General features: G+C 44.2%; 1 protein-coding gene across 1 annotated transcript in view; it reads left to right on the forward strand.

The window, feature by feature from the left end:
* The first annotated feature begins 167 nt into the window (after positions 1 to 167).
* LOC128401859 (uncharacterized) overlaps positions 168 to 26,122 on the forward strand; it is a 40,378-nt gene continuing 14,423 nt past the window's right edge. Inside the window, exons 1-25 of the mRNA XM_053365406.1 lie at positions 168 to 282; positions 1,709 to 1,885; positions 2,341 to 2,549; positions 3,388 to 3,479; positions 4,549 to 4,649; positions 5,987 to 6,157; positions 8,582 to 8,796; positions 9,979 to 10,082; positions 11,418 to 11,536; positions 11,910 to 12,077; positions 13,064 to 13,269; positions 14,341 to 14,435; positions 14,579 to 14,685; positions 15,652 to 15,831; positions 16,052 to 16,260; positions 16,903 to 17,006; positions 17,164 to 17,282; positions 17,604 to 17,771; positions 19,026 to 19,228; positions 19,828 to 19,931; positions 20,672 to 20,787; positions 21,232 to 21,390; positions 22,390 to 22,589; positions 23,276 to 23,376; positions 25,845 to 25,963. Of these exons, the coding sequence (XP_053221381.1) occupies positions 181 to 282; positions 1,709 to 1,885; positions 2,341 to 2,549; positions 3,388 to 3,479; positions 4,549 to 4,649; positions 5,987 to 6,157; positions 8,582 to 8,796; positions 9,979 to 10,082; positions 11,418 to 11,536; positions 11,910 to 12,077; positions 13,064 to 13,269; positions 14,341 to 14,435; positions 14,579 to 14,685; positions 15,652 to 15,831; positions 16,052 to 16,260; positions 16,903 to 17,006; positions 17,164 to 17,282; positions 17,604 to 17,771; positions 19,026 to 19,228; positions 19,828 to 19,931; positions 20,672 to 20,787; positions 21,232 to 21,390; positions 22,390 to 22,589; positions 23,276 to 23,376; positions 25,845 to 25,963 (3,648 nt within the window). The 5' untranslated portion in view covers positions 168 to 180. The remainder of the gene's footprint in view (positions 283 to 1,708; positions 1,886 to 2,340; positions 2,550 to 3,387; positions 3,480 to 4,548; positions 4,650 to 5,986; positions 6,158 to 8,581; positions 8,797 to 9,978; positions 10,083 to 11,417; positions 11,537 to 11,909; positions 12,078 to 13,063; positions 13,270 to 14,340; positions 14,436 to 14,578; positions 14,686 to 15,651; positions 15,832 to 16,051; positions 16,261 to 16,902; positions 17,007 to 17,163; positions 17,283 to 17,603; positions 17,772 to 19,025; positions 19,229 to 19,827; positions 19,932 to 20,671; positions 20,788 to 21,231; positions 21,391 to 22,389; positions 22,590 to 23,275; positions 23,377 to 25,844; positions 25,964 to 26,122) is intronic.

Raw genomic sequence — 26,122 nt, forward strand, 5'->3', positions numbered from 1 at the left:
TTTAAGGCAAGGGATGGGGAGCCTTTTCAGCTGAAGAACCACATTATCTTGGGGATAATCTTCTGGGATCCACCTGCCGGTGGTGAATGTGCCAGAGTCACAAGGGGGTGTGTGGCCAGGGGCAAAAGTGGGCAGAGCAATTGCATCTCCATATTCCCTGCAGGAGCTGCTTGCACCATCATGACATCGAGCAGCAGAGACTGGCTGCAGGAAAACTTCGGACTCTCCAGCAGCTTTGCAGACTACAATGATTTTCTTCACCTGAACCCCTCTTTTAATGGCGTAAGTAGTGTTGTTCCCCAGCGGGTGGCACTGTGGGTTAAACCACAGAGCCTGGGGCTTGCCGATCAGAAGGTCGGCTGTTTGAATCCCCGCGACAGGGTGAGCTCCTGTTGCTCGGTCCCAGCTCCTGCCAACCTAGCAGTTTGAAAGCACATCAAAGTGCAAGTAGATAAATAGGTACCGCTCTGGCGGGAGGTAAATAGCGTTTCCGTGCACTGCTCTGGTTTGCCAGAAGCGGCTTAGTCATGTTGGCCACATGACCCGGAAGCTGTACGCCGGCTCCCTCGGCCAATAAAGCGAGATGAGTGCCGCAACCCCAGAGTCAGTCACAACTGGACCTAATGGTCAGGGATCCCTTTACCTTTACCTTTAGTGTTGTTCCCCACCACCACCAACCCCCAGCCTCATTTGGAGTGGGGCAGGAAGGTCCAGCTCCAGGCCCTTTTCTCTCTCTCCACCCCAGAGCAGGAGCATTGTCATTATCTGCCAGGGCATCAGAGCAATTGATCTGACAAGTGAATGAGGTGATAATGAGGCTTTCAAGTCCCCTTCCCCTGCTTGTGGCAGATGAGCATTGAGGAAGTCAGGGAGTGAGGGCTATAATCATGCGAAGACCAGGTTCTTCTTCCCCTTTGGCAGGGGTTCTTCCTTCATGCTAACAGTTTTGAGGGTGGTGATTCTTTGTGAGACTGCTGAACTTCGGGTGACTGAATACCTTTCAGTGAAGTGCTCACTGTGAGGTGTTTTTATTTATTTACTTATTAAATTTGTATCCCACCCTTCCTCCCAATGGACACACCATCATGTTAAGCCAATGGGGTATAGTAGCCAGTGTGGTGTAGTGATTAAAGTATTCAACTAGGACGTGGGAGACCACTTGGACCAGTCACTCGTTCCCGTTTAACCTACCTCACAGGGTTGTTGTAAGGATAAAATGGGGAAAGGGAGAACCATGTCTCCCCCCCTTTAGCTTCTAGGAGGAAGAGGTGGGACGTACTTGTAATAAATAAATAAAACAGTAGACTTTAGGATAATAAAGAAAACATGTGGAACATTTTTCAAAGCCTCTAAAAACATGTAAATTGGAACATTGAAAATGTTTAGAAGCAATTGTATACCACCATGGTTATTGATGTTGTGGTTGCTGTGGTCAGTTATCTCTCAGCCGCAAAGCACCTGTGCAAACAGGAATGTTCTTTAAATTTCTCCTGGAAATAATTCATGTGGGAGCCACCACCAAGGAGGCCCTGCCACGGCCAAGGCCAACTGGGCAATGCTTTACCAACTGACCCTTGGTGATCAGAAGCATGCGTTAGATGGACCTACAGCCTGAACCACAAAGTTTTTACACCTGCCCACCACACTCATACAGGGAATGAAGCTCTGGTGATGATGGTGTCCCTCTCCGCTGCCCCTTGTCTTTCAGTTTGAAGTGCTGGATTTGCTGACAACAACCCAGATGGGAACGCTGCTTGTTATCTCTGGCACCTTAACAGACAGCGCCAGGGTCAGTGCTGAGACGGAGGCAACAAATGTGATGGCAACCCTTCAGAGCCGAAGCATATCTGAGCTCCAAAGCCTTCTTCTCAGCATCCAGGCACAGGTGAGCCACTTTGAGTGTTGGAAGACAGGAATGGTGGAACTCCAGATGGTGTTGGATGCCAGCTTTGGACTGGGAGATTCATGGAGGAGGAGGAGGCTAGCCTTGACTACTAGCCACAATGGCTATGCTCTACCTCCAGGGGCAGAGGCAGTAATGCTTTTGGTTGCTAGAAACCAAAAGTGGGGAGAGTGTGCTTGTAGCTGGTCCTGCTTCCAGGTTTCCCCTTGGGGCATCTGGTTGGCCACTGTGTGAGCAGGATGCTGGATTAGATGAGCCATTGATCTCACCCAGTATCTCACACATAACCTCTTAGGTTTTTTGATCCATTGTTCTGTTCGAATGCAGAGCTTTCTAAGACCCCTGCCATTCACGTAAAGGATAAAGTGAATTTTCGAATCTGAAATAAAAGAAACGAACCTCCATACACTTGATGTTTGTACGTTCTTTGTCTCCAGGGGAGCATCACAGAGATAACCAATGTGCGAGTTCGTGAGATCATGTTACGGGGGATTTTCCAACTCCTGAAGCCACACTTTGCCTCCATGCCAATGCCTGATTTACTGTCCTGGTTCAATGGGCTCCTGATAATTTATTTCCCATCCATCACAGTGGAGGAGCTGGGGGCCCTTCCTACTCTCCCCAACTGCACACAGATACAACCCATGTAAGTAAAAGTTTGATTAGTGGGGTTTTGTGCTGGGTATATATAATAACACCCAGGCAGAAGGAGGTGCATTGGCTGCTGTTTTGCTATGGAGACAGTTTTAAGGCCCGAAATAGCCCAAGATCAGGTGAGATGGAGAATGCAATATGGAGCAAGCTTGTTTTCTGCTGCTGTTGCTCCAGAGGGTAGGACCTGAACCAATTCATTTGAATGGCAAGAAAGGAGCTTTCAGCTAAACATTAGGGATAACTTTCTGGTGGTGAGAGCTGTTTGACAGTGGAATGGCCTCCCTAGGAAGGTGGTGGACTCTCCTCCACTGGAGATTTGTAAACAGAGGTTGGGTTGCCAAAGACTAGATGACCCTTGAGGTCCCTTCCAACTCAACAGTTTTATAATGCTATTAGCTGAGAGATGGCATTCCTCTGTAGAGGCTGCCCCCGTCATTGTGATCTGCTAGGGAGGGGGCCTGAGGATTGTACACACTGGACAGAGGCAGATCTGGCCATAGTATGGAGGAGGGTCTTCTTAGGTGGCCTCACCCTATGGAATAAATGTCTTCATTCAGATTAGCGGGGTGGGGTGTGGGGAATCTGTGAACTGCTTTTGCCAGGAGTTAAAAGTACATTTAATCACCCAAGTGATTATTCTTGTGCCTCCTGGTGCTGATTTTTCAGTCTTTGGCTTGGGTGTGTAAATCAGGGTGTGTAAACTATGGGTGGCCAATCTATAGAGGGCCACAATTCCTCAGGAGTAATCTGTTGGGGGCTGCATTGGTGGGCAGAACTAGAGACCAAAGTGTTCTGGATTAATGGTGTCCCTGCATTTGGATGCCTTGCAGTGTGAAAGGGCTGGATTCTGCCTTTGACCAGATGTCATTGGAGACCAAGACTGGTGTGGCCCAGTGGATCCTCCAGGCCCTTCGAAAAACAGGTGAGCCTTTTGTTTCCTGGCTTTCTAACTCATGTACGGGTGGAAGAATCAGTCAGTTTTGGATCTCTTCACTTCTTTCTTCTGAAATCTTAACGTCAGCCCTCCACTCACAGGTTGTTTCTTTACTAATTAAACTGCTGTCCCATCTCTCCTCCCGAAGGAGCCCTGGGCAGAAATATGATGGGATCCTTTGTGTGGATTAGTGTGCAAACAGAATGGAGTCACCGTCATCATTTTTATTACTATTATTAATAAATTAATTTGTTAGCCATCTAAAACAGGGCTGTCTCTACAATCACTCTCAAAGATATAAAAACTGATTAATATAAAAATTGTCAATATTCAAAGAAATAAAATCAATGCACAAAACATAAATTGCAAGCTTCCATCAGGGGTGGAGCAACCCAGAACAGAACTTGAGAACTTGTCTACACTTTCGCTTGTCCCGTGGCCAGAAAGTGTGGACCAGAGCGGTTTTCTGCTTGTCCTGTGCTTTCTAGGCTCAGGTCAGAGTAGTTTTGCCATTGCCCGCTGCTTTCCCTGAGAAAACCCTCTTGTTTGCTCTAAACCGGAGCAGATGTCAATCTAATTCAGCACTAAACCGTGGGTTTTCCAGGGAGAAAGTGGTGGGGCGAATGGAAGTGTGGATGACTCCTAAGATAAAGTAATGGGATCAAATTCCAGGGAGAAGTTGGAAGTCTTCACCTGGCTGTGAAAAGAAGTTCAGTGTTGGTGCCAGGCGGACCTTGTTCATTTCACAGGCAGTGGTGGAACATTTATGGAATGGCCTTAGAAATGAATGAATGCAAAAGTGAAGCTGACTCGAAATTAAATTATCCTTTCATCCCTGGCAAAACCCACTGGTTCTTACTTTACATTGCTGCATAAACAACAGTGCAGCGACAACCCATCTTTTGGAACTTTGGTTAAATATTTGCAAGCATTTGTTTTGTTCATCTGGTGCTCCTAAATGGGTACCTACTTGCAGAATTGCAGAAACATCATCATCATCATCATCATCATCATCATCATTATTATTATTATTATTATTATTATTATTTTATTTCAGACTGCCAGATGACAGGAAACTGGCTCTCCCTCAACTTCCAGAGATTCAAGTCCTTCATTAGCATCACAGATTTGATGTCTCTTGACCCAAGCTTCAATGGGGTAAGATCAGCTGTGATGCTCTTGCTATTAAGATCAACCAGGGTCTGGTCCATATTTTACCACAACAGCAGAGGAGCAATTCATCCTTTGGTCTTAAGCCCTTAGCGTCGTGGTAGAGCACCTGCTTTGCATGCAGAAGGCCCCAGGTTCAATCCATAATGGCATCTCCACGTAGGGATAGGGGAGACTCTTGCCTGAAACCCTGGAAAGCCGCTGCTAGTCAGTGTAGGCGGTAATGAGATAGATGGACCAGTGGCCTGACTTCCAGCCTTCACAATATGGGGATGATAACACTGGCCTACCTCATAGGGCTGTTGTATGAAATCCAATGAAATAAAAGTGGGCAAAGAACTTGGATCATATACAAGCACCATATACAGTCATACCTTGGGTTACAGATGCTTTGGGTTGCGCGTTTTCGGGTTGCGTACTGCGCCAAACCCAGAAGTACAAGAACAGGTTACTTCTGGCTTTTGGCGCTCGCGCATGCGCAGAAACTCTAAATCGCACTTTGCACATGCGCAGAAGCACTGACTCGCAACCCACGCATGCGCAGACGTGATGCTGCAGGTTCCTGCACGGATCACGATTGCAACCCAAACGTCCACTGTACATGTTAACTGCTATAGTTTTATTACTATATTTATATTCCGACTTTCCTCCAAGACATGTAAGGTGTTGCATAAGGGATTATCACATTTCAGTTCTTGCAACAACCCCAAGCCGTAGACTGGTCTAAAGCCAGTGAGTCAAGAACCACTAGTGAGTTGCGACCTGATCCAAGGCGGTTTGCAACGGGAGCACCACCACCATGCAAATATATGGGGAAAGATTAAGAAATGGGTCCCCAAATGCATGTTTGGGTTAAAGGTGGGTGTTAGGACTGAAACACTTGAAGATTACTAGGCTAGAGCACCCAGTGAGCTCCAGGACTGAGCAAGGATTTGAACTCAGATCTTCTCAGGCTAAGGTAACGTGATGCCAGCTACTCCCCAGGATGAAAAGCGGATGGACTACTTGAGAGACCACTGTAACAGTTAAAAATCATTAGCAGGGATACAATAACACTTGTAAAGTAGCATGAACTTTGGAAATTATGGATACTTAATAGATAGATTACAGTAAAAAAATGCAGAAATGAAAGTTTGAAATGGAACCCATGGAGGGACGTCCGAAGGTTTGGCGAACCTTTTTACTTTACTATTTTAATTAATGGTGATGTCTGTTTTGTATCATAAATGAAAAACCAAATAAATAAATTTAGAAAAAAAAGAAAGAAAATAAAAGTGGGTGGATGGATGCAGCTATTCATTTCTGTTGCCTCCTCTCTGTTTCAGACGGCTAACCTGGGGGAACTCTCAGCAGTACAACTTGCTCAGCTGACTGTGAATCCAGAGATGCTCTGCTGCGTCGATAAAGTGAAGATGGTCTTCACAAGGCTGGCTCAGCTGCCTGGCCTTGACCACCTGGCTGCTTTCTGGGATGCATTCAACATTGCCTACAAAAAGGTACAGAGCTCAGGGACCCGCCTTCCACCACTGAGCAGGGCACCAGAAATGACTTTCTGGAATGACAGAAGGTGTGGAGAAAGCAGATGTAGAGAAGCTTTCTTCCCTCTCTCACAGCACTGGAACTTAGGGCCATTCAGGACAGACTAAAGAAAGCCCTTCTTCACACAGCCCATTGTTAAAATGTGGCACTCATTCCCCCAGGAAGCACTGATGGCCACAACTTTGAATGGCTTTAAAAGAGGATTTGGCAAATGCATGGAGGAACCAGAAGGGTGTTTTACCTCTGCTGTTGGAGGCAGTATGCATCTAAGTAACACTTGCTTGGAATTGCCGGTGGGGAGAGGGCTCTCACACTCAAGTCCTGTTTGCAGACTTCCCAGAAGAGGCATCTGGTTGGCCACTGTGAGAACAGGGTGCTGCACCAGATGGGCCATTGACAACAGTCAGAGCCATATGGCACATAACATTAATCCCCAGAATACACAAATTTCCATTCAGAAAGCGTCAAGCAGCCTGAACTAGGTTGGGGTTCTTCTCATGATTAGGGTAGGGGGCATTTAACATATTTGCCTCTTGCTGTGGTCCTTTGGTGTCAATCGGCTTCAGATGCAGCCTTCAAGTATGAGTTATAGAATCATAGAATGGTAGAGTTGGAAGGGATCCCAAAGGTCATCCAGTCCAACCCCCTGCAATGCAGGAATCGCAGCAAAGCATCCATGACAGTTGTTTGAATTAGCATGTCCTTGACTTGATGGCTTTTTTGGGAGGGAAGCCATAAGCAATGACTCTTTGAACCAGTTTGAAACCAATGGCATCTTGCTGTGTAAACCTGCCCTTGCCATATGACTGCTTCAGAGGATGGGCTGTATGGGGGTAGATGGATGGATGGACGGACAGGGAAATAAGCCATTTCTTAGATTTTAATAATATGTGCCAAAGCTATGTGAATGTCCCTGTCCGTTCACGCCCTCTCCAGTAAGTATAATAATAATTTTTATTAGGCTACCCGAAGATACCCAGAGTCTCAGAAACCGAGACTCAGAGTCAGACGGTCTTTGTCTCAGGTAAGGTCTTCTGCATCATGGAGCAAACCCCATCTTAGGCAAGCAGATGGGATGGAATGGCATTTTAATTAATAGCTTCTAGAGCAACTGGGTTGTTGTTTTTTTGCAAGGTCTTCTAGCAAATGGAACCCTATTGACCTGGTGGCTGGTATCTTGGTGGCCAAGGGAGTAGTGGTCTGGTTTGATATACTATCGGAAGTAGCTGATAGTGCCCCCATGAGCTACACCAGGGCAGGCCAATGCGATGCCCTCCAGATTTTGCTGGGTCACAACTTCTACCAGCCCAAGCTATCATAGGGAACAGTATGGAATCCTGGGAGTTCCTGGACATCTGAGGGGCACCGTGTTGGCTACCCCTGTGCAACAGTTGTGCATGCTTTGGTGAGTGCCACACTGTAGAGCAGTGGTTCTCAACCTGTAGGTCCCCAGATGTTGTTGGACTACAACTCCCATCATCCCTGAGCTCTGGCCTTGCTAGCTAGGGGTGATGGGAGTTTTAGTTCAACAACATCTGGGGACCCACAGGTTGAGAAAGGCTGCTGCAGAGGAATTTGAAACACCTCATGCAAATTGGTTTGGCTGTAATGGCTTCCTCCAAAGGTCCCCTGGGAATGATCAATGAGCCATTGACCTGATCCAACAGACTCATCTTATGTTCTTACAAGGGGCCGGACCCCTAGCTTTCACCTTTAACCCCATGTCTCTGCCTTCTCCCCCTCCTCTGGTGCAACTCTCTTGCACATAAACTACCCCACCATTGTCTGCTATTGCTTAAACAGCCATTTCCCTGTGTCCCTCCCTGCTTTATTTAAACTTCTGCTGTTGTTTTAAATTCCCCTTGTTGGTATTCCCTCTCTTCTCATTCCTCTGCTGTGCCCAGTGTTGTTGTGCAACCTGCCTTCACTTTTGCTCCCCTACCCGACCTAGAATTCATGCAAATTGTGATGTGGCACTGCAAATCCTCTAATTCGAGCTGCATGATGACAACCTTACATCTCTCTTTATATAGGGAGATCTCTAGGAAGGATGAGTGCTACTGGAATTCAGTGTAGACAAAACTGAGCCAGGTGGAACAGTGGTCTGGCTTGATAAAAGGCAGCTTCGTAGGTTCACTTAAGGGAAGGGGTGGAGCACTGATCAAAAGTACCCACCTTGCATGCAAAAGATTGACTTCAAAGGCACGCTGGAAGAGGAAGGTCTTCAGTAGGTGCCAAAAAGACAACAGGGAGGTGCCTGTCTGGTATTCAAGGAAGGACCCCCAAATTTAAAGCAGTAACAAGACCTTCCCTGATCTCCGGCCCTCTTCTCTCGAAATCTTCCTGCCAAAGTTTGTAATCATCTTTCACCCCCATTTTAGCCCAGTTCTGCCAGCGTGCTCAATATCTCAATGGATGTGAAAATGGCCATGCTCACCTTGACGATGGAGCGCTTGAGCGTGGCGTTTTCAACCTTCACCAATGCTGATTTTCGGGTCTGGTTTGAGGATAGACTGGTGGTCGTCCTGTCCAGTGTGAATGCAGAGTTTCTTGGGCAAATCCCCAAAAGTATATCCTGCGAGGCGTACAAGTCTGTGTGAGTGTTGACCTGTTCTTTATTTGGGGGGAAGGTCCCCTCCGAACCTATTTATTTATCCATGTTTTATACCTCTTACTATAATAAAACACCACTAAGGGATTTACATAAAATCTGGACAGAGACAGCCTAACCTCTGCTCTGGTAATCTCTAGGTTAGATTACTGCAACGTGTTAAACATAGGTCTGCCTCTGGAGATGGTTCAGAAACTTCAGCTGGTGCAGAATTCAGCGGCGAGCTTGTTACTGGGGCAAGACAGTTTGAGCATAGAATCCTGGTCCGACTGCACTGGCTGCCAAGTGCCTTTTGGGCCCAATTCAAAGTGTTGGTTTTCATCTAAAAAGCCTTAAACAACTCAGGACTGCAGTACCTCAAGGACTGGTTTGCCCCATATGAACCAACCTGGACCCTGTGAATCATCAGCTGAAGCCCTTCTTCATGTGCCTCTTCCACCAGAGGTCTGGAGGGTGGCAACACGAGAACCGGCCTTTTCTGCAGTGGCTGCTTGCTTCTGGAATGTTCTTTCCAGGGAGGCTCGCCTGGCACCTCAGTTACATATCTTGAGGCAGAAACATTCCTCCCTATCCCAGGCCTTTGTCTAATTAAACAACCTATGCCCTTTTAAAATGTGTGTAGAAGGGTATTGTTTTTGTTTGTTATTATGATATGTATTTATGTGTTTTTATATTGTAAACTTCCCTGAGATCTTGGATGAAAGGCAGAATAGAAATTTAAACAACACAGCAGCAGTCAATGTGATTTCCTAAAAAAACAGATTAAAATTTAGAGTTGTGTCCAACATTAGGTCTACTCAGAGTATACTCACTGAAATTAATGCACGTTACTAACTTAGCAGCTAGGGTGGGGGACTTGGCTGCAAAGTCAATCCCTGCAGAAGGGTTCCCAGCATAGCTGTCAACGTTTCCCTTTTTTAAAGGGAAATTCCCTTATTCCAAATAGGATTCCTCGCAAGAAAAGGGAAAAGTTGACAGCTATGGTTCCCAGTCACATTTGGTCCCACTAGGGTTGGGGCGATTGAGATCTAGCTTGTCCCTGGACTAACCAATTGAGAACTCCCAACATGCTCATCACTCTTCCCAGAATGAACTGGGGCAATGAAACTGGTTTAAGTGTGTATAGTGTGCATATATTCTAACGGTGCCTTTTCCTTCTTATCCCAGGATTGCTGGGATCAACAGAAGCTTCTCTGAAATTCCACAGGAAAGGAAGAAGGATTGTGTCAACTACATTGTTTCTTTCCTAACCCAGAAGTCTCAGACCACTGGTAAAGAACTGGGTTTTAGGGCAGACCTGTCAGGAGGAAAATAGGAGGAGTGAACAAACAGTGGTTCTCAGACTTTTTTTATCTGGGCTACCCTTTCCAAATAAAATTTGTTCGCGCCACACCAAAAATTGTTATTGATAAGAACTACATTGGAAAACAAAAAGAAACGACTCCTAGCAGTGCTTGATTTATAACCTAGAACACAACTGCTTTAAAACATGATCATAGGACACCCAGAAAGCAAAAAACAATGCAGCTACATAAGATGAATCATTCCCAAAGTATATAATTTTAAATTAGCGTCTTACATGTGTAAGAGTAAGTTTGTATGTCTACAAACTCAGTGAGAGATGTGAGCTTCCTTTTGCCAGGTAATTTATATTAGATCTAATCTGAGACAAACAAACTTTCTAGTCTCATCTCCTCGTCAACACAAAGAAGCCTTTTTCTCTTCTGATCTTTCGTATTTGTCAGAGTTGAAAATCCCTGTTCACAACATGGGGAACTGTAGAATAGCCAATGTTTGCACAGTGATTCTGGATGACAGCTAAGGTTGTCCTCAGTATCACTTGCTGCTCTTGCTCTCATTTTGAAAGTCTATCTATCCATATTCTGCAAATAAAAACACTGTTTTTTTAATGCTGCCCTACACTACACTACACTACACTGAAATGTTTAAATGTTTCCTGGATTGACTTTGAATCTTCAGGCTGCTCTTTTGATTCTCTCGTGCCACACCAGTGTGCACCACACTTTTTGAGAACCGCTGAGCTAAAACAAAGGGATTACAGTGGTACCTCAGGTTACAAACACCTCGAGTTACAAACACTTCGGGTTACAGACTCCACTAACCCGGAAGTAGTACCTCGGGTTAAGAATTTTACCTCAGGATGAGAACAGAAATCACGCAGCAGCAGGAGGCCCCATTAGCTAAAGTGGTACCTCAGGTTAAGAACGATTTCAGGTTAAGAACAAACCTCTGTAATGAATTAATTACGTAACCAGAGGTACCACTGTATTTGGAATGCACAGGCCTTAGCTTTTCATTTATTCATTTCTATACTGCAAATGCATGTGGAAATATATTTACGCAGCATATAAAATCTAAAGTTAAAAATAATGATAATTCAATTAAAGGCAAATACATAAAATGTTCAGGCTAACTTCCAGAATTTAGTCCTGGAACCTATTTTTGATGCCAGTTATATGGGCCTTTCGAATCCTGGAGAGGGGAATTACTGCTCTCTCTCCATCAGCAAAATGTCTCGGGCCGGCCCTGGCATTCTCTCACTGGGCAGATAAGTCATGACTTTTGCTTCCGTCTCTTCCTTCCAGGTCCTGCCTGCTTTGGCCAAACCACAGCCAGAAATTGGCTACTCACCTACTTTGGGCAATTCTATACGGAAGTACCATATGTTCAGCTGGTTTCATACTATCGCCAAACATTTGATGCTGTAAGTTAGTGCTTGCAAACCGGTGGGAAATTTTGAGAAAGTGATGTGGGCGCTAGTCACAAAATGGCTGCCAAGTGGCATTGTGTGATGGGTGCAACATCTAAAATCTGAAAATGATTCCCCCCCTTTTGGTGGAGGTGGGGGAAAGCACCTTTGTCAACCGGAGCTGTGCTAGCATTTACAGAAAGAAGCGCTTTGAACCTCTCTACTTTTGGGAACAGATAGGAGGGAGAATGTCCAGTCCTGGCATTCAGCGGCATGGGAGCATGTTCAAGGGGTGTATTCACTGTGGGAGATGCTGAGCCAGTGCAAGCAGGAAGTGAGCAGAAAGAGCAAACAGTCCCTTCTGACATTCTGACATTCTTATTTCCAGTACGCAGTATTGGATCTTTTAACTCCGATCCAGATTGGAGACATGATTGTACATTCAAACACCCTGACCAGCATGGATTTGGCATTGCGCCTTGTCAACTTCTTCCAAGAAAGCAGTGTAGACTTTGTCCAGATGATTCTGAAGCAATTCACCAGGGCTGCAATTCAGGTATTTCCCTTGAAACTCTTGTAGAATATTTGGAAGGGGTCCAAGGGTCATTGAGTTCAACTCCCTGCAACACAGGAATAACAGCTGAAGTTATTGTGATTAATGTTAAATCTCTATCCCACCATTCCTTGCAATGAATCCCAAGGCAGTAAACAGCAATGCTGTGGAGGGATTTGCAAGCGGGTGAGTGAGGTGTAGAGGGAGGGGGGGTCAGGGGGGGTGGCCAGGCAAACAGGTAGCCAGGGTTGGCAAGGGGAATGAGCAGGAGCGATAGTCCCTAGTACTATAAAATTGCCAAGTGATGCTGTTGCCTTGGGTTCTGACTGTTAACTCACTAACTCTAGCGAAACAATCAACTCTTAAAAACACATGGGAACATAGTTATACAGTTAAGTTCAAATTAGGTATCCTGTCTACAATTAGGGACATTGGAAAAATATATACAGTGGTACCTTGGTTCTCAAATGCCTTGGTACTCAAACAACTTGGAACCCAAACACTGCAAACTCGGAAGTAAGTGTTCCAGTTTGCGAACTTTTTTTGGAAGCTGAACATGCTCCGTTTTGAGTGCGACACTTTCATTTTGAGTGTTGCGCTGAGGTCTTTTTTTGTTATTTCTTTTGTGTTTTTGTGGCTCTTTTTGTGTGTGACTGTGTGCAACCCATTTCAGCTACTGATTGATTGATTGTGTGACTGCAGTACATTGTTCATTTCTTTCATTTTATAGATCAGTGGTCTCGTTAGATAGTAAAATTCATGTTAAAATTGCTGATTTAGGGGCTGTTTTTAAAAGTCTGGAACGGGTTATTCCGTTTTGCATTACTTTCTATGGGAAAGCGTGTCTTGGTTTTGGAATGCTTTTGGTTTTGGAACGGACTTCCGGAATGGTTTAAGTCTGAGAACTAAGGTACCACTGTATAGAGGATTCTGTGCTTTTCATTTAGAAACTGATTCCTTGGAGGTGTCTTTGTTTAATCCTTCTGCAGCACAAGATGACAGTCCTCCCAAACACCGAAGTTGCGCAGTTGCTCTTGACAAATTACCTGACCCTTGCGTCTTCTCAAATGGAAACCTACACAGCAGCAGACTGGAACGCCACTTTTCAGGGGGAACTGCGCTTCCTCTGCTCTGTGGTCAATGCAACAACCCTTGCTTACTTCGCCCCCCAAAACTACAACTCCTTTACCGCCATGTAAGTCTCGACATGAGTTCACTGGGCGCTAGAGGATGAGGGAGGGATTTTGTTTGGTCCATTTCTCGCTGTGGGCTGAGCCATTTCCAATGCTCATAGAATCTCATAGAAGAATCTTATAGAATATCATAGAACTCTAGAGCTGGAATCCTGCCCACAGCCGTCACGGGTTATCATTTATTATCCCTATGATCCCTGTTTATAAAGCCCAATAAAAAGTTATTGAAATAAAAATTAATTTAAAAAGGAAGGAAAGGAAGGTATTGCAGATGTGCCAGTGTGGATAGCTGTTTAAACCATGGTTTAATGCGATGAGCACAAAGTGGAATATAGCTTGGCAAGCGATAGGTTTGTGGACTCAGGCCTCCTCTTCCCCACGTGGCTAAGAGGAGGAGTTTGGAAATTTTTATTTGCAGTTTTGTTTAGTACAGCTTGTTTCATCCAAACTGACTAACTGGTTAATAGCGATGGTTTATTTGAAGCAAGTTAACTTGAAGCCATGGTTGAAGTTCCCCTTGACTCCAACGGGAACTTTCCCCCTAATTCAAAGAGCAGATACAACCTGCAGATCAGAAGCATAGCAGGAATTTTGTCACATTAGATAGCTCCTATCTCCTAGACGTGTGCACAGATTGGAACATGACTCCCAGTGAAAAAGAGGCACTTTTCTGGATTTTGCAATGTGGGAAAAATTGTGCAGAAGTGTGCATGGAAAAGCATGTGTTTTATGTGAATGATAGGTACAAAATGTACATTTTACTGGTGAATGCTTTCAAAAGCATTGAAATGTGTGTATATTATGAAAATGGCATGCATAAAACGCATACAAAATGCATTTTAAATGAAATGGGAAGAAATGGCTTATAAGGGGGCAGGACAGGATGACATCACACAGAAGGGGAATGGAATGAGATGGAACAGCTGGTCATACTCTTGAGGCATATACCATGTGCAAGCGGATAAGGGTGCCCCAGAATCCCTTGCAACATTCCACAGGATGGCAAGCTCTTAGCAATTGTATATGTGTGCCTGTGTGTCGTTTCATCATCTTTGCTATTTGTGTCATGACAGTGTTGCTGGGCTTAGTGGAGCACATTCCCAAATGGCAGAACCCTTCAGGAGAGCTGTCGTACTGTGGATCATCCAGAACCTCAAAGACCTAAAAGGTAACATGACCAAAGAAGCCATGGGGAACATGTAGAGCAATCCCAGAGCCCCAGCTACTTAAAATGTCCCCTGACAAATATCAGCGGCTTCTAGTATAATGAAAGGCTCAAATATTTCCTGTGTCCTCTTATTGCCCATTCAGAAAAGCCCAGTGAACCATTTGCTGAGTGGATCAAGTTTGCCTGGGGCTCGTTCTTCAAAGATGCCACCTTGGGAGAAGTGGAATCCATCAAGGAAGACTTCGATCCTGTAGGTTTGCTTTCTTGATGACCAGCAAATTTTGAAAAATGAAGTTGTTGCCAAGAAGGCAAGACTCAGGGGCATGTGGGTTGCGGGTGCAGAGCAGAAAACTGAGCATTCAGACAGCGACCCCGGGGGCAAAGTTTCATGGAAGGGGCAGCCCCCTACTTGTAACAAAGCAATAAAACAGCTGTTCTTTGCAAGGAAGGGGGGAATGTGCTGGTGCATAAAAATTAATACTATGCTGCATAGTATTAATGATGAAGATGACAATTCTTCTTTTCTTGTATATGTTCCTTATTGTATATGCTGCTTATCTGAGAGGTTTACAAAATAGAAAACAAATTTGTACCCCAAATTGTGTCCCAGTAGCCTGAGCTGTTCCCCCACCAAAAGATATTACAAAACTAATATTAATTAAATAAATATAAATTAACCCCTTCCCTTTTTGACCAGTATTTTAGGATTCAGATTATATTTCCCTAAAGCAAAATAAATTCTACAAACAGGATTATAAATCTTAAGTTTATATTTGATCTATTATTCCCCCTTTACAGCATTCATTGTTTTTATAGCCTATAATTAAAGCAAAAACCCCCCACCATCAATTAGTCCCACATTTAGTTTTTCTTAATTCATCTAACCCTTCTTCAATTGATCCTATTTTCCCTTGAAAAGACTGAACCATTTCATATGTCAATTTATCTGTATGGAAAGCTGATAGATATATTACATCAGATTGTTTGCCCATCTCGCTCAGTATTGTCTACTCTGATTGGCAGCAGCTCTCTAGGGTCTCAGATTGATGTCTTTCCCATCATTTCCTACTGAGTTTTTTTTTTAATGGGGGGATGCCGAGGATTGCACAAAAATGGGCCATCCCTTACTGATATATCAACATAAATTGTATGTTATCCCTATCTATTTTTGTAATTGAGTGAAAAACTATGATTGAGTAGTGTCTATGTTTTCTAGTTTGCTGTCTTGAACACCTTGAGCACTGAACAGCTGGTAGATGTCATCACGACCTCGGACGCTCTGGTCAATGTGACAACCCTGAGACAGGTTCTGTTGAGCCTAGAGACTGGCCGCTCTGAAATCCCACTTGCAAAGATGGATGTGTTCTTGACAAGGCTCAATTTCATCCTTGAACAGGTAAGTACCAAAGAAACAATCAACTTCCAGCCCCTTCAGTGCAAAGCAAACATCCAGGAAGCTTCAGTGGAAACAAGAAGAATTTTTATCGGATCAACAACATTTCTTGGGTTGGTGTTGGTAATATTTTTGCTCTGCAGATGCCCTCCCATCTGGTGTGTAGATTTGCAGTGGCCTAAATCATCCTTTTCCTTCAGAACCTTTCCTCCCCTTTTTGCAGAAGAACATCCCGGGTATCAGAAATGCCGAGGTGAGGTTGGAACTGCTCAGCACCATTTTCAGAAACCTGGCCCGCTATTTCCGTAAATTCACTGCTTTGGACTACCAGAACTGGTTCACCAAGAAGCTGAAACTCCTTTTGCCCAGCATCAATGTGAACCTGCTCCAGATGATTCCTCTCGATGTCAGCTTTGCCTCCTTTCGTGCCATGTAGGTGTCACCTTTCATTACTTGTCCCATCAATTGCAAGCGGCCCCTTTGAATCAATCAGCTTCAGATTTCGTTGGTCAATCTGCTTCTCATGTAACGTTAGAATTGGAGTAGAGTCGAATGGTAGAAACTGGATGTTGGACGATTCAGGACAGACTAAAGAAAACAATTCTTAACACAGTGCATACATAAACTATGGAACTCACTCCTGCAAGCAGGCCCAGATTAAGGTGGTTGCCAGAATACGACCCCCCCATTCTTCCCCAAAAGGAATGCATTAAATAAGGTGCCAGAAAATATGTCACAAAGTCTAACAAATTATTGCATAAGACTAAAATAAAAAAATACTCTGAACACATGCAATTTCACAACTGTCAGAAAAGCACAAACAAACAAAAATTATTTCACCAGACTTAATAAACACACAAAAAGCATGTGCGTTTTCATATTTAAAACTCACTTCCCATTCCTTTTGCTCACTTCCTAATGGGTCAGTTATCAACTCTTAGCCTAACTTACTTCACATGGTTGTTGAGAAGATATAGTGCCTTCTATTACCTATTTATGGCAGATAGCTTTAGCTCTTTAAACTCCAGCTGTCTAGTATTTACTTCTTTTCATTTCTCTCCTGTTCATTTGCAGATTTGGAGGTTTTGATCAGGTCTTCCCAGAGTTACCCGAGGAGGCATCCATCCAGATCTACAATTTGATGAAGAGAATAATGCAATTCCAAATCAATGCCTCAGGTACCTGCTTCATGGAATTTAGGAGTGGCAGTGCCTGCTGTGTCATGGCTGGCTTGGGATGTTGCTCTGGCAGATGAGTGGTCTGCTAAGTGTGGTGAAGACTATCTGTATAAATGAATATTTCTGTGTTTTTGTTTTGCAAATTTCTGATTTTTAGGGACAGCATTCCCTGGTGCTTACAACAACAGCCAGAGCTTTCTGCAACTCCTCTTTTACAGATTTGTGCGTTTTGTGCCATACGCTGACTTAGCCATCTTATATCCGAATTTTAACGGGGTAAGTGAATATTCAGGATGAATTTACATATTCCCAGAAATGAATTGCTGCTTGATGGTTAAATCAGATAGATAGGTTGTGTTCTAAAAACTCCATTTTCCTTCATTCTTAAAAATAGGTGTTTGGTTTTTTTTAAAAAATGGTTGATTAGTTTCACTTGACTTTCTTGTAGTTCATGACAATAGTGTTCATGGCACTTAGCTAGAATTAGGTTTCTTTACAAAAATGCCGACTGAAGAATATGCCTGCCTTTGCTCAACCAAAGCTAAATTTCTTGGACGTCTGCTGAATCTGTTTCTCCATGAATTTTCTCCCTGCCAGTTTGAAGCCCTCTCTGCCCTGACTCCAAAGCAGATGGGCGCCATGATGGTTTTTACGAACGCATTCAGAAATGAGCGCCTTGCTGTCCAGATCTTGGCGGAATTAGAGAAGCGCCCCCCTGAGGAAATGAGGGACTTCACAGCTGAGTTCAATGCTGCGGTAAACCAGGTAATTGTGTTGCACTTTCACCTGGACAGGAAAGTATCATTTTCTAACTTGCGTCAAATCTTTTCTCCTCCCCCTCCCCCAATCATTTTGCACAGTCAACACTGAACAATTGCACTTTCCACAAAATTCATTCTTCCTGCACTCTTGAACTTGAGGAAGGTTGTAGCTTTGTGGCAGAATATGTGTGCAATGAGTTGTGAGGCCCTTCCCTGGCTGGGAACTGAAAAGATTGTGGGAGTATTGTGACAAAATTTGAGGCTGTACACCAGCATACAGTTCTTTGCTGCCGTTTTCATGGGGGGAAACATAGTGGTATAGCAGCGAAAAAGCCACACTGTTCCATAACACAACAGTCACTGCAGTGTGGAAGGAATGTTAGAAAGCAGGACAGAAGCAGTGACAGTGTAATCAAGAAAACTAGAATTTCCCCCATGTTTGAATGCACTCTCAGCATAGACAAGATGGCCTAATGGTCTGACTCAGTCTCCCTCCCCCTCCCTCCCTCCCTCCCTCCCTCCCTCGCTCTCTCTCTCTCTCTCCCTCTCTCTCTCTGTCTCATTAATTCAGTTTTACGTTGTACAGTTAAATTCAAACAACAGTCATAATCATCAACGTTTAGGATTCCTTGAATCCTTAGACTCCCTCCCCCTTCCATGGTTTCCATTGTCAAACATCATCTACTGCATCATATAATTTCCCATATTTCTTAACTCAATCCATTTTTACCTTAGTTTTTAGTACATTACAAGTGATGCTAAAATTCTGCAAAAGTTTTTAGTTGTTTACAGTGTTTATAAATTTCCCCCTTTCCTTATTAAATTCTCCTTCTTCCTGGTTTCTGAGCTTCCCAGTCATTTTCGTCATTTCAGCATAGTCTGTCATCTTTATCGACCATTCGTCTCTGGTCAGGACTTTATCTTCCTTCCAACTCTTGACTCAGTGTCAGACTGCTTCCTGTGTTCCTCTGTCTCCCCCAAGCTTGTGCCCTTCAAAAGTTTTGGATGATGAATTTCCTCAGTCTTGGCCATCATTGGAAGGACCGGTTTGGGGGAGATCGCACTATGCTTAGAATTCATCCCATTGTATTTATACATGAGCTAGTTTTACAGGTGGACGGCCTCATGAAGAGTTCCACTGCAAACTCCCATTGAAAAGCTAGCATTTCCTCACATCTAGATTTGGATTTTGCTGGAGAAACCACCACCCGCTAATCTTGCATGTGCCTAGAACGCTAACTGTCCATTTCCCTTGCAGAGGCAGCTGCTTGTCCTCCCAGACCTCCGGATCCGTAACTTGATCTTTGAGATGGTCTTCAAGACACTCAAGTTCAGCACCTTTTCTGCCGAGCAATACTCATTCTGGTTTGGCACTCAGCTCCAGTTCATCCTGCCATCTCTCAAACCAAAGGACCTGCTGCTGATTCCCCTTGATATTGACTGCCAGTCTCACCAAAATTTGTAAGTCTGGGAAAACACCCATGTCTTTTTAGCCTTATCAGGGTAGGGACAGTGGAGAAATTGGATTTAGTTCTCATTTAAAGAAATTTTAAATTTTCACTTTCTGAAACAATGCAAAGCACAGCTGTCCTTTGAAATTTACACTTCCCTGAATTTTGTAGTGCCATTCTCTAGCTGGGTGACGTGTACAAAGAATGCTTATACTAGGGTAAAGTGTGCATTTCAGAATGCATGTATTAGTGAAGTCAGATCCAAAAATTCCTTTTATTTGACATAACTGTTTTGCAAAAAAAATGTGTCTGTTGGGCAAAGCAGCATGCAGAAAATGTATGTTGGAGAAATTTGCACTAAAATGCTGATGATTTTCATGAGGGCCTCTTTAAAAAAAAAATGCAATTGATGTGGCAATGTGTAGAACAGAATTTAAGAATTGGAAAAATGAGAAATGAAGAGTCATCAATCCCTACGTCCAGATGGTGCTTGATAACTTGGTCCACCTTTATGTCCCATCCTGTTTGTCTTTCTAAAAGGGCATGAACTACGCTGGAGTTTTGGGACCCCATTTGATACAAGCCGTTCACTATCTTTGTCTTCCTCAGGGTGCAAGCGATGGACAAGGTGTTCGATCGTTTCACGGAGGGGCAGAAGAAGGCCATTCATGCAAGGATATTCAGCTACCTGGAATCTTATCAGGCAGATCAAGGTATCAGAAGACGGGCTCTTTGTTTTTGGAACTTAAGAACATGATCCCAACCGGGTGGCATACTGGATTAGACCAGTAGTTCCCAAACTTTTTTGGGCCACTGCCTCCTTGGTTCCATAATCTCATCCCCAGTGCCTTCTACCCTACCCTATAAAAGGTATTATTCAGATTAGTGGTATGCATAACCCACTAAGGAAGATAATAACGCAATGAAATTCAAAACACTAACAGTTAATTGCACACTTATTCAAATAAAACTATTTAATTTAATTCATTCAACAAAACAGATGAACTTGTGAACCCAGCTTTTCAAAGTCTGATACCCATTTACATCTCCAGCACCCCCCGCTTCCCCTTGCCTCTTAGCAACCCACTAGGTAACCCCACCACCCCACAAGGGGCAGTACCACCCACTTGGTTAAACGCTGGGTTAAACCAAAGGCTCATCTTGCTCAATGGAATTCAATAAAATACAAGAAATAAGAAATAAGAAGAAGCAATAAAAATATAATTAAAAACTGTACCGCATCTAGCACAGCGCATTACAACTGATACTACAGGCAGAGAAATAAAGAAGCAATCCATGGCAGAAAAGGTTGGGAGCCACTGTTCTAGCTGAGGAACTAAAATTCTTTGCAGGATGCTGCCCCCCTCCCCCAAACTGCATGCAGCTTCACTCAGAAGGTCCTTATTCTTCTGCTTTTCTAGGAGAATGATCAAAACTCTTTCCTCTCTTCCAGGGGTCACCTGCTCTCCCAACACCAACAGCAGCCAATGGATCCTCAGCAACTATGGCCAATTCAGTGCCTTTGCCAGCATCGCAGAGTTTTTGGCTGTGAATGTGAACTTCAATGGGGTAAGGGAACCTTTGCCAGCAGGGGGTGTGCTGGGGGAAGTGGCAGATTGCAAGCCCTTGAAGTGGGGGCAAATTGGAGGGACCAGTCCCTGGAGAGCGGTGCAACTTGCCCATAGCATGATGCCTAGGTTCTAAACTCCACTGTCAGAGGTAGCATGTCTCTGAGTACTAGTCACTGGGAATCCCAGGTGCGGAGAGTGCTCAGGTCCTGCTTCCCATTGGGATGTTTAGTTGGCCATAGTAGACAGAGGATGCTGGACTAGGCAGGCCTTTAGTCTGATCCAGAAGGCTCTTCTTATATGCTTATGATGTTGGGCTAGAGGCCCAGCCTGAAGAGCCACAGATTCCTAGGTACACAACATTCTGTTGCATACCAAGTCATTTTTAAGCATGGGTACTATTGGTTGCAACTGTACATGAGCAGCAAAATGTGCACCTTTTCAGATTTCGGCAATGGCAGAGCTATCTGCAAACCAGCTGGCTGAGTTGGCGGTGGAATCGGGAGCGCTGGCTGATGGGAGTGGCATCATGGAGATCATGGGCAACCTGAAGACCGTGGAAGACCTTGCCAGATTCTTGGGCAAGCTGAACACCATTGCCCCGGTATGTGGCTGCTCTCTGGGAGTTTGGGGGGCTATCTATTTATTTCATAAAATTCATATACTGCTTGATTGTGTGTTTTTTAAAAATCCTGCATCAAAGTGTTTTACGGAAAGAATAATATAATAAAATTATCAGTTAAAAGCCATTAAGAACAGCCATTAGAAACCTTTGGAAAACAATTAAAATCAATGATAAGCTGCAAACCAGATTAAAAATATATGTCAACATTCTGCATGTCTGGGTAGACTTGTCTAAACAATTTTTTTTTAAGCAGGCACTGAAAAGAGTACTGTGAAGGTGCCTGCCATTTGTCAATAAGCAGAGAGTTTCCAAGTGTAGGTGCTGCCACACTAAAAAATTGGTTTCTTACAAATGCAGAACGTGTTATGTGACACTTGTCACAGTGCGAGTTCCACAGATTGGGCATATATGGGGTAAGGGGAAGATTATACACAGATTTGACTAGCTTATGACTGCACATAGCATGTTGCCTTGTGGTATAAGGTAAGCCTGATTTCTTACTAGAGCAGCTTTCCTCACCCTGGTGCCCTTTGTAGATGTTTTGGACTACAACTCCCATCAGCCCAAATCAGCAAGCATTGTGGTCATGGCAGGATGTAGCATTTGAATAAGTAGTAGAAGCATACCTGGTACTTTACAGAATGACATAGCGACAGAAGACAGGTGCCTCCATCAAGGAGATCACCATGTAGACTAAATTTCAGTGGCAAGCTAAGGACAGGGGAGGAAAGAGACAGGCTAAGGGTTGCAACAGATCCATGTGAGGAAATGTTCCACAAATTTACGCTTCATTTCAGTTGGCAATATGGACTAGGAGATTAAACCAAAGGATCTGGAGGAAGAGTAGGTTGCAAGAAGGGCCTTAAAGGAAATGAGATGGAGACACCACCTCACTTTGGGGGTGGGGTGGGGTTCCAGGAGCACCAGAGCATGTGCAGAGTTGTTTAATGAATACTGGGTGGCAATTTCTGTTCACAGATGGAATTGCAAAGCAGTTCGTACGCCGGTTCCATCTTGAGCATTGCCTTCCAAAGGATAGCGATCAACTTCCCGAAGTTCAAAGCCAGTGATTTCGCCTACTGGTTCCAAGTTATCTTCCAGAACGTTCTGCATGAGTTCAACGAGACCCTTGTGGTGGACATTCCGCTCAAGATATCGTGTGACTCCTACCAGAAAATGTGAGTGTGTTGCGTGGCATGGAAATGAATGCTCACCTCAAACCTGCACCTGCTTATCAGGCAAACAAAGGCAATAACAGACTGTTGGCACAAAAATAAATAAATTGCTAGCCATGTCAGTCGCACCAAAAGAGAATTATTGGGGTGATGGCAGGAAGGGAAGCCACCCAGCACTTCAGTCGGAAGTGAGCCAATGAGGATGACTCAGAAGGATGACCCAGATTAGTATCAGCAATTTTCTAGGGTCAGATGACACTTAATTGTTGGTTCCCTTGTGTCAAGCACTGAAGCCACCTGGGCTGAAAACTACCTCCTGGCCAGCTGCAGTGCTGTTGTGCAGTGAAGCGGCAGGGTGGCCCAAGAAGCAAGGTGGCCAAGTCCTTTAGCTGGTGTCACCACTACAAGTCCCCTCCAAAAAGATTGAGTGAGATGCTTACAGGGTACGAAGAAATCTTATTTGTAAAGCACATCTTTCCATCTGTGAGTGCAAAGACAGTACCACTCTAAGGCCAAAATGGACAAGAAAAGAAAAAAGCTTGTTCCATCGTGTGCACCCAGAATAACCTGGGGAGGAGTTCTGTGCTGGTGAAAAGCTTGCCTAGTGGTTAGAGTATTGGCTGGGTTTGCCATTGAGAAGACATCTAGTCTGGCTAACAATGACATTGTCTGCCCCTTTTGCTTCCCAGATTGAAAGGTTTCAACAATGTTTTCGCCAACATCTTGCCTGGAAAGGCCCTCAGTGTATTTGGATTCAGCAAAGCTTTTTTGACTACAAAAATCAAATCAGGTAACACAAGCCCTTTAAAAAAAAATCTACCTACCTACCTGCCTATCTATCTGAATAAATCAGGGCTGTCGCTTCATGAAATAGATAACAATCATATTCAACTAATCATGGGGTTTAATAGATCCATTCTTTAGTTAATCACATCTGAATGAATGTGCATATTACTGGAGTCATAGGAGAAGCATTTCCCCCATTCTTTTGAGATGGTGGGTCCATGTGTGGAAACCAGATGCCATTGCAGAAGAGGTTTTCTCCTGTGCAAGAGAGGTAGAGAAGGTTCCTGCCACTTGTGGGTTTGAACACAAGGCGAGTCCTGCAGGATCAGGCCAAAGGCCTATCTAGTGTAGCATCTTGTCCTCACAGTGGCCAGGCAGATTCCTCTTCTGGGAAGCCTCCTGAGTGCCACGGACACACTCCCTCCAGTTGGGATTCCCAGCATTTTGGTAGCCAAAAGGCATCCTGCCTCTTACAGTGAACCATTGTGACTAGTAGCCATTGATAACCTTCTCCTCCTTCGTGGATTTGCCCGATCCTCTTTTAAAGCCACGCAAGTTGGTGGCCACCATTGTCTCCTGTGGGAGTGAGCTCCATAGTTTAACTGTGCACTGTGAGAAGCGATTCTTTCTTTTGTCAGCCCTGAATCTTCCAGTCAGCTTCATTGACAAATACAGGTGAAGCTGGAGTGGTCAGGATTTTTATGAAAGCCTTTCTCTGTTACTGCACCCAGACTGCAGAACTCCCTTCCTTCATGAGGTCTGCATGGTCCTCTTCTGTGTCAGTCTTCTGCCACTGAGCTGAAACCTTTTAAGAATTTCTATTTTATTTAGATATTTGCCAATTTAGCATTCTTAATAGCTGATTCTACTGTTGTTTTTTTTTACTGTGTTGGGAAGATGCCGCCATGTATTGAGTCAGACCATTTGTCCATCTAGCTCAGTATTGTCTACACTGGCCGGCAGCTGCTCTCCAGGGTTTCATGCAAGGGACTCTCTCCTTGCCCTACCTGGAGATGCCAGAGATCAAACCTGGGATCTTCTTCTGCATACAAAGCAGATGTCCTACCGCTGAGCTGTGACACTTCCTAGTTCTCATTCCAATTCTGTAATTTGCTTTATGATATATTGTTGTTTCAGAGTGTGAAAGGTGCCTTGCATGTGGTTTTCAGGGCAGGATGTAAATTTCCTAAAATCAAAAGACAAATAAATATGTGCTCTAATCATGATTGACAGGGTGCCGTTGGTTTTTAAGTCTGCTGCACAAAAGCTCTTTAATCAATTAGTTCACTGGCCAAGCACTGTAGCTCTGAGAGTTCTTTATGTAAGGCTCTAGGTGAGGCTGGGAATGCAAAGAGCCTTTGTCTTTTTGCCATGCTTGGCTTAGCAGCGTAAAGTAAAGCCAAGCCCTTGTTTTGTACACTTTTCTTTAGGGATGGGCCCTGAAGACGTCCTTGGACTCCAGCTCTCATCAGCCCCAGCCAGTGTGGCCAATGGGTGACGGGCAATGGGAGTTGGAGTCCAGCAACATCTGGAGGGATTTTGGTTCCCCCTCACAGCTTTTCTGCTTGCCTACAATTAATACAATTACATCTTGGGGCAGATTCACACTGAAGGCGCATGACTTCCCCCAAGAAGCCTGGAAACTGTAGTTTATTAAGAATACTGGAAACTGTAGCTCTGTGCAGATGAAACTTGAGTCCCCAGGGTTCTTCGGGGCAAGCTATGTGCTTGGGTGTGCTTTAAAAGTGTGGTGTGGATCTGCCCCTGGTTGACTGGTTGGGAATGGGGGCTGAGTTTCCTTCTGTACTTGAGTTTTGCATCACTGTCATCATGCTCAATTGCTGCCTTAGCCTGGCACCCTCTGGGTGTTTTGGACTACAACTCCCATCAGCCCCAGCTGGCATGCTGTGCGATGCTGGGGCTGATGGGAGATGTAGTTCATCTAGAGGTAGGAACTAGGGAAAAATAGGTTCTGTTCGCATTTTAATGAGAATCTGCCTACTTTACACTTACTAAACCAATATTATTATTTATTAAATTTGTTACTCTATCTTGCCCAAGGGAACGCAAAGAGACTTACAATATGCCATCTGAAACACAGCTATTCTTCAAAATTTGTGCTTCTCCAGATTTTTTGATGTAGTTCTCCAACCAAACAGGGTATACAAAAATGCATCTATAACACATCCATAAAATGCATATATTAGTGAAAATAACATTGCTTTAAATATGTGTATATTAGCCAAGACCACATACAAAAAAATGTGCCCATCAGGAGAAATTTGTACCAAAATGTTGATCAATTTTCATGAGAGGTTTTTTTTAAAAATCACAAATGTCTTGGGAAATATGTGGAACTGACTTTAAGATCTGATAAACAAGATATTTGTTCCTCCCTCGCTGAGTGGCATCAGGTTTGTAAAGGCTGCTGCAAATGGTTCGTGGGAATGAACAGCTTTTCGCTCCTTCCAGGCATTGCATGTGGAAGGCCCACTCAGAGCGTTCAGGAGTGGCTGGAAGTCAATCTTGGGAACTTCAGCCAATACGCCCAATACCAGGACCTGCTCAGCTGGAATTTGCATTTTGATGGAGTGAGTATTTTATATCCAGGATCTGTTGGCATGGGACCTATCAGGCTTTTTCACAGTAACATTTCTTGCAAAGAAGTGAAGTAATTTATGGCCAAAGTAACTTAGCAGATGGTTAGAGATTAGCCAGTTTGGGATCCCCCACTTAGCCTTTTGTGGTTA

The sequence above is a fragment of the Podarcis raffonei genome, chromosome 14 (assembly GCF_027172205.1).
Source record: "Podarcis raffonei isolate rPodRaf1 chromosome 14, rPodRaf1.pri, whole genome shotgun sequence".
Taxonomy (NCBI): Eukaryota; Metazoa; Chordata; class Lepidosauria; order Squamata; family Lacertidae; genus Podarcis; species Podarcis raffonei.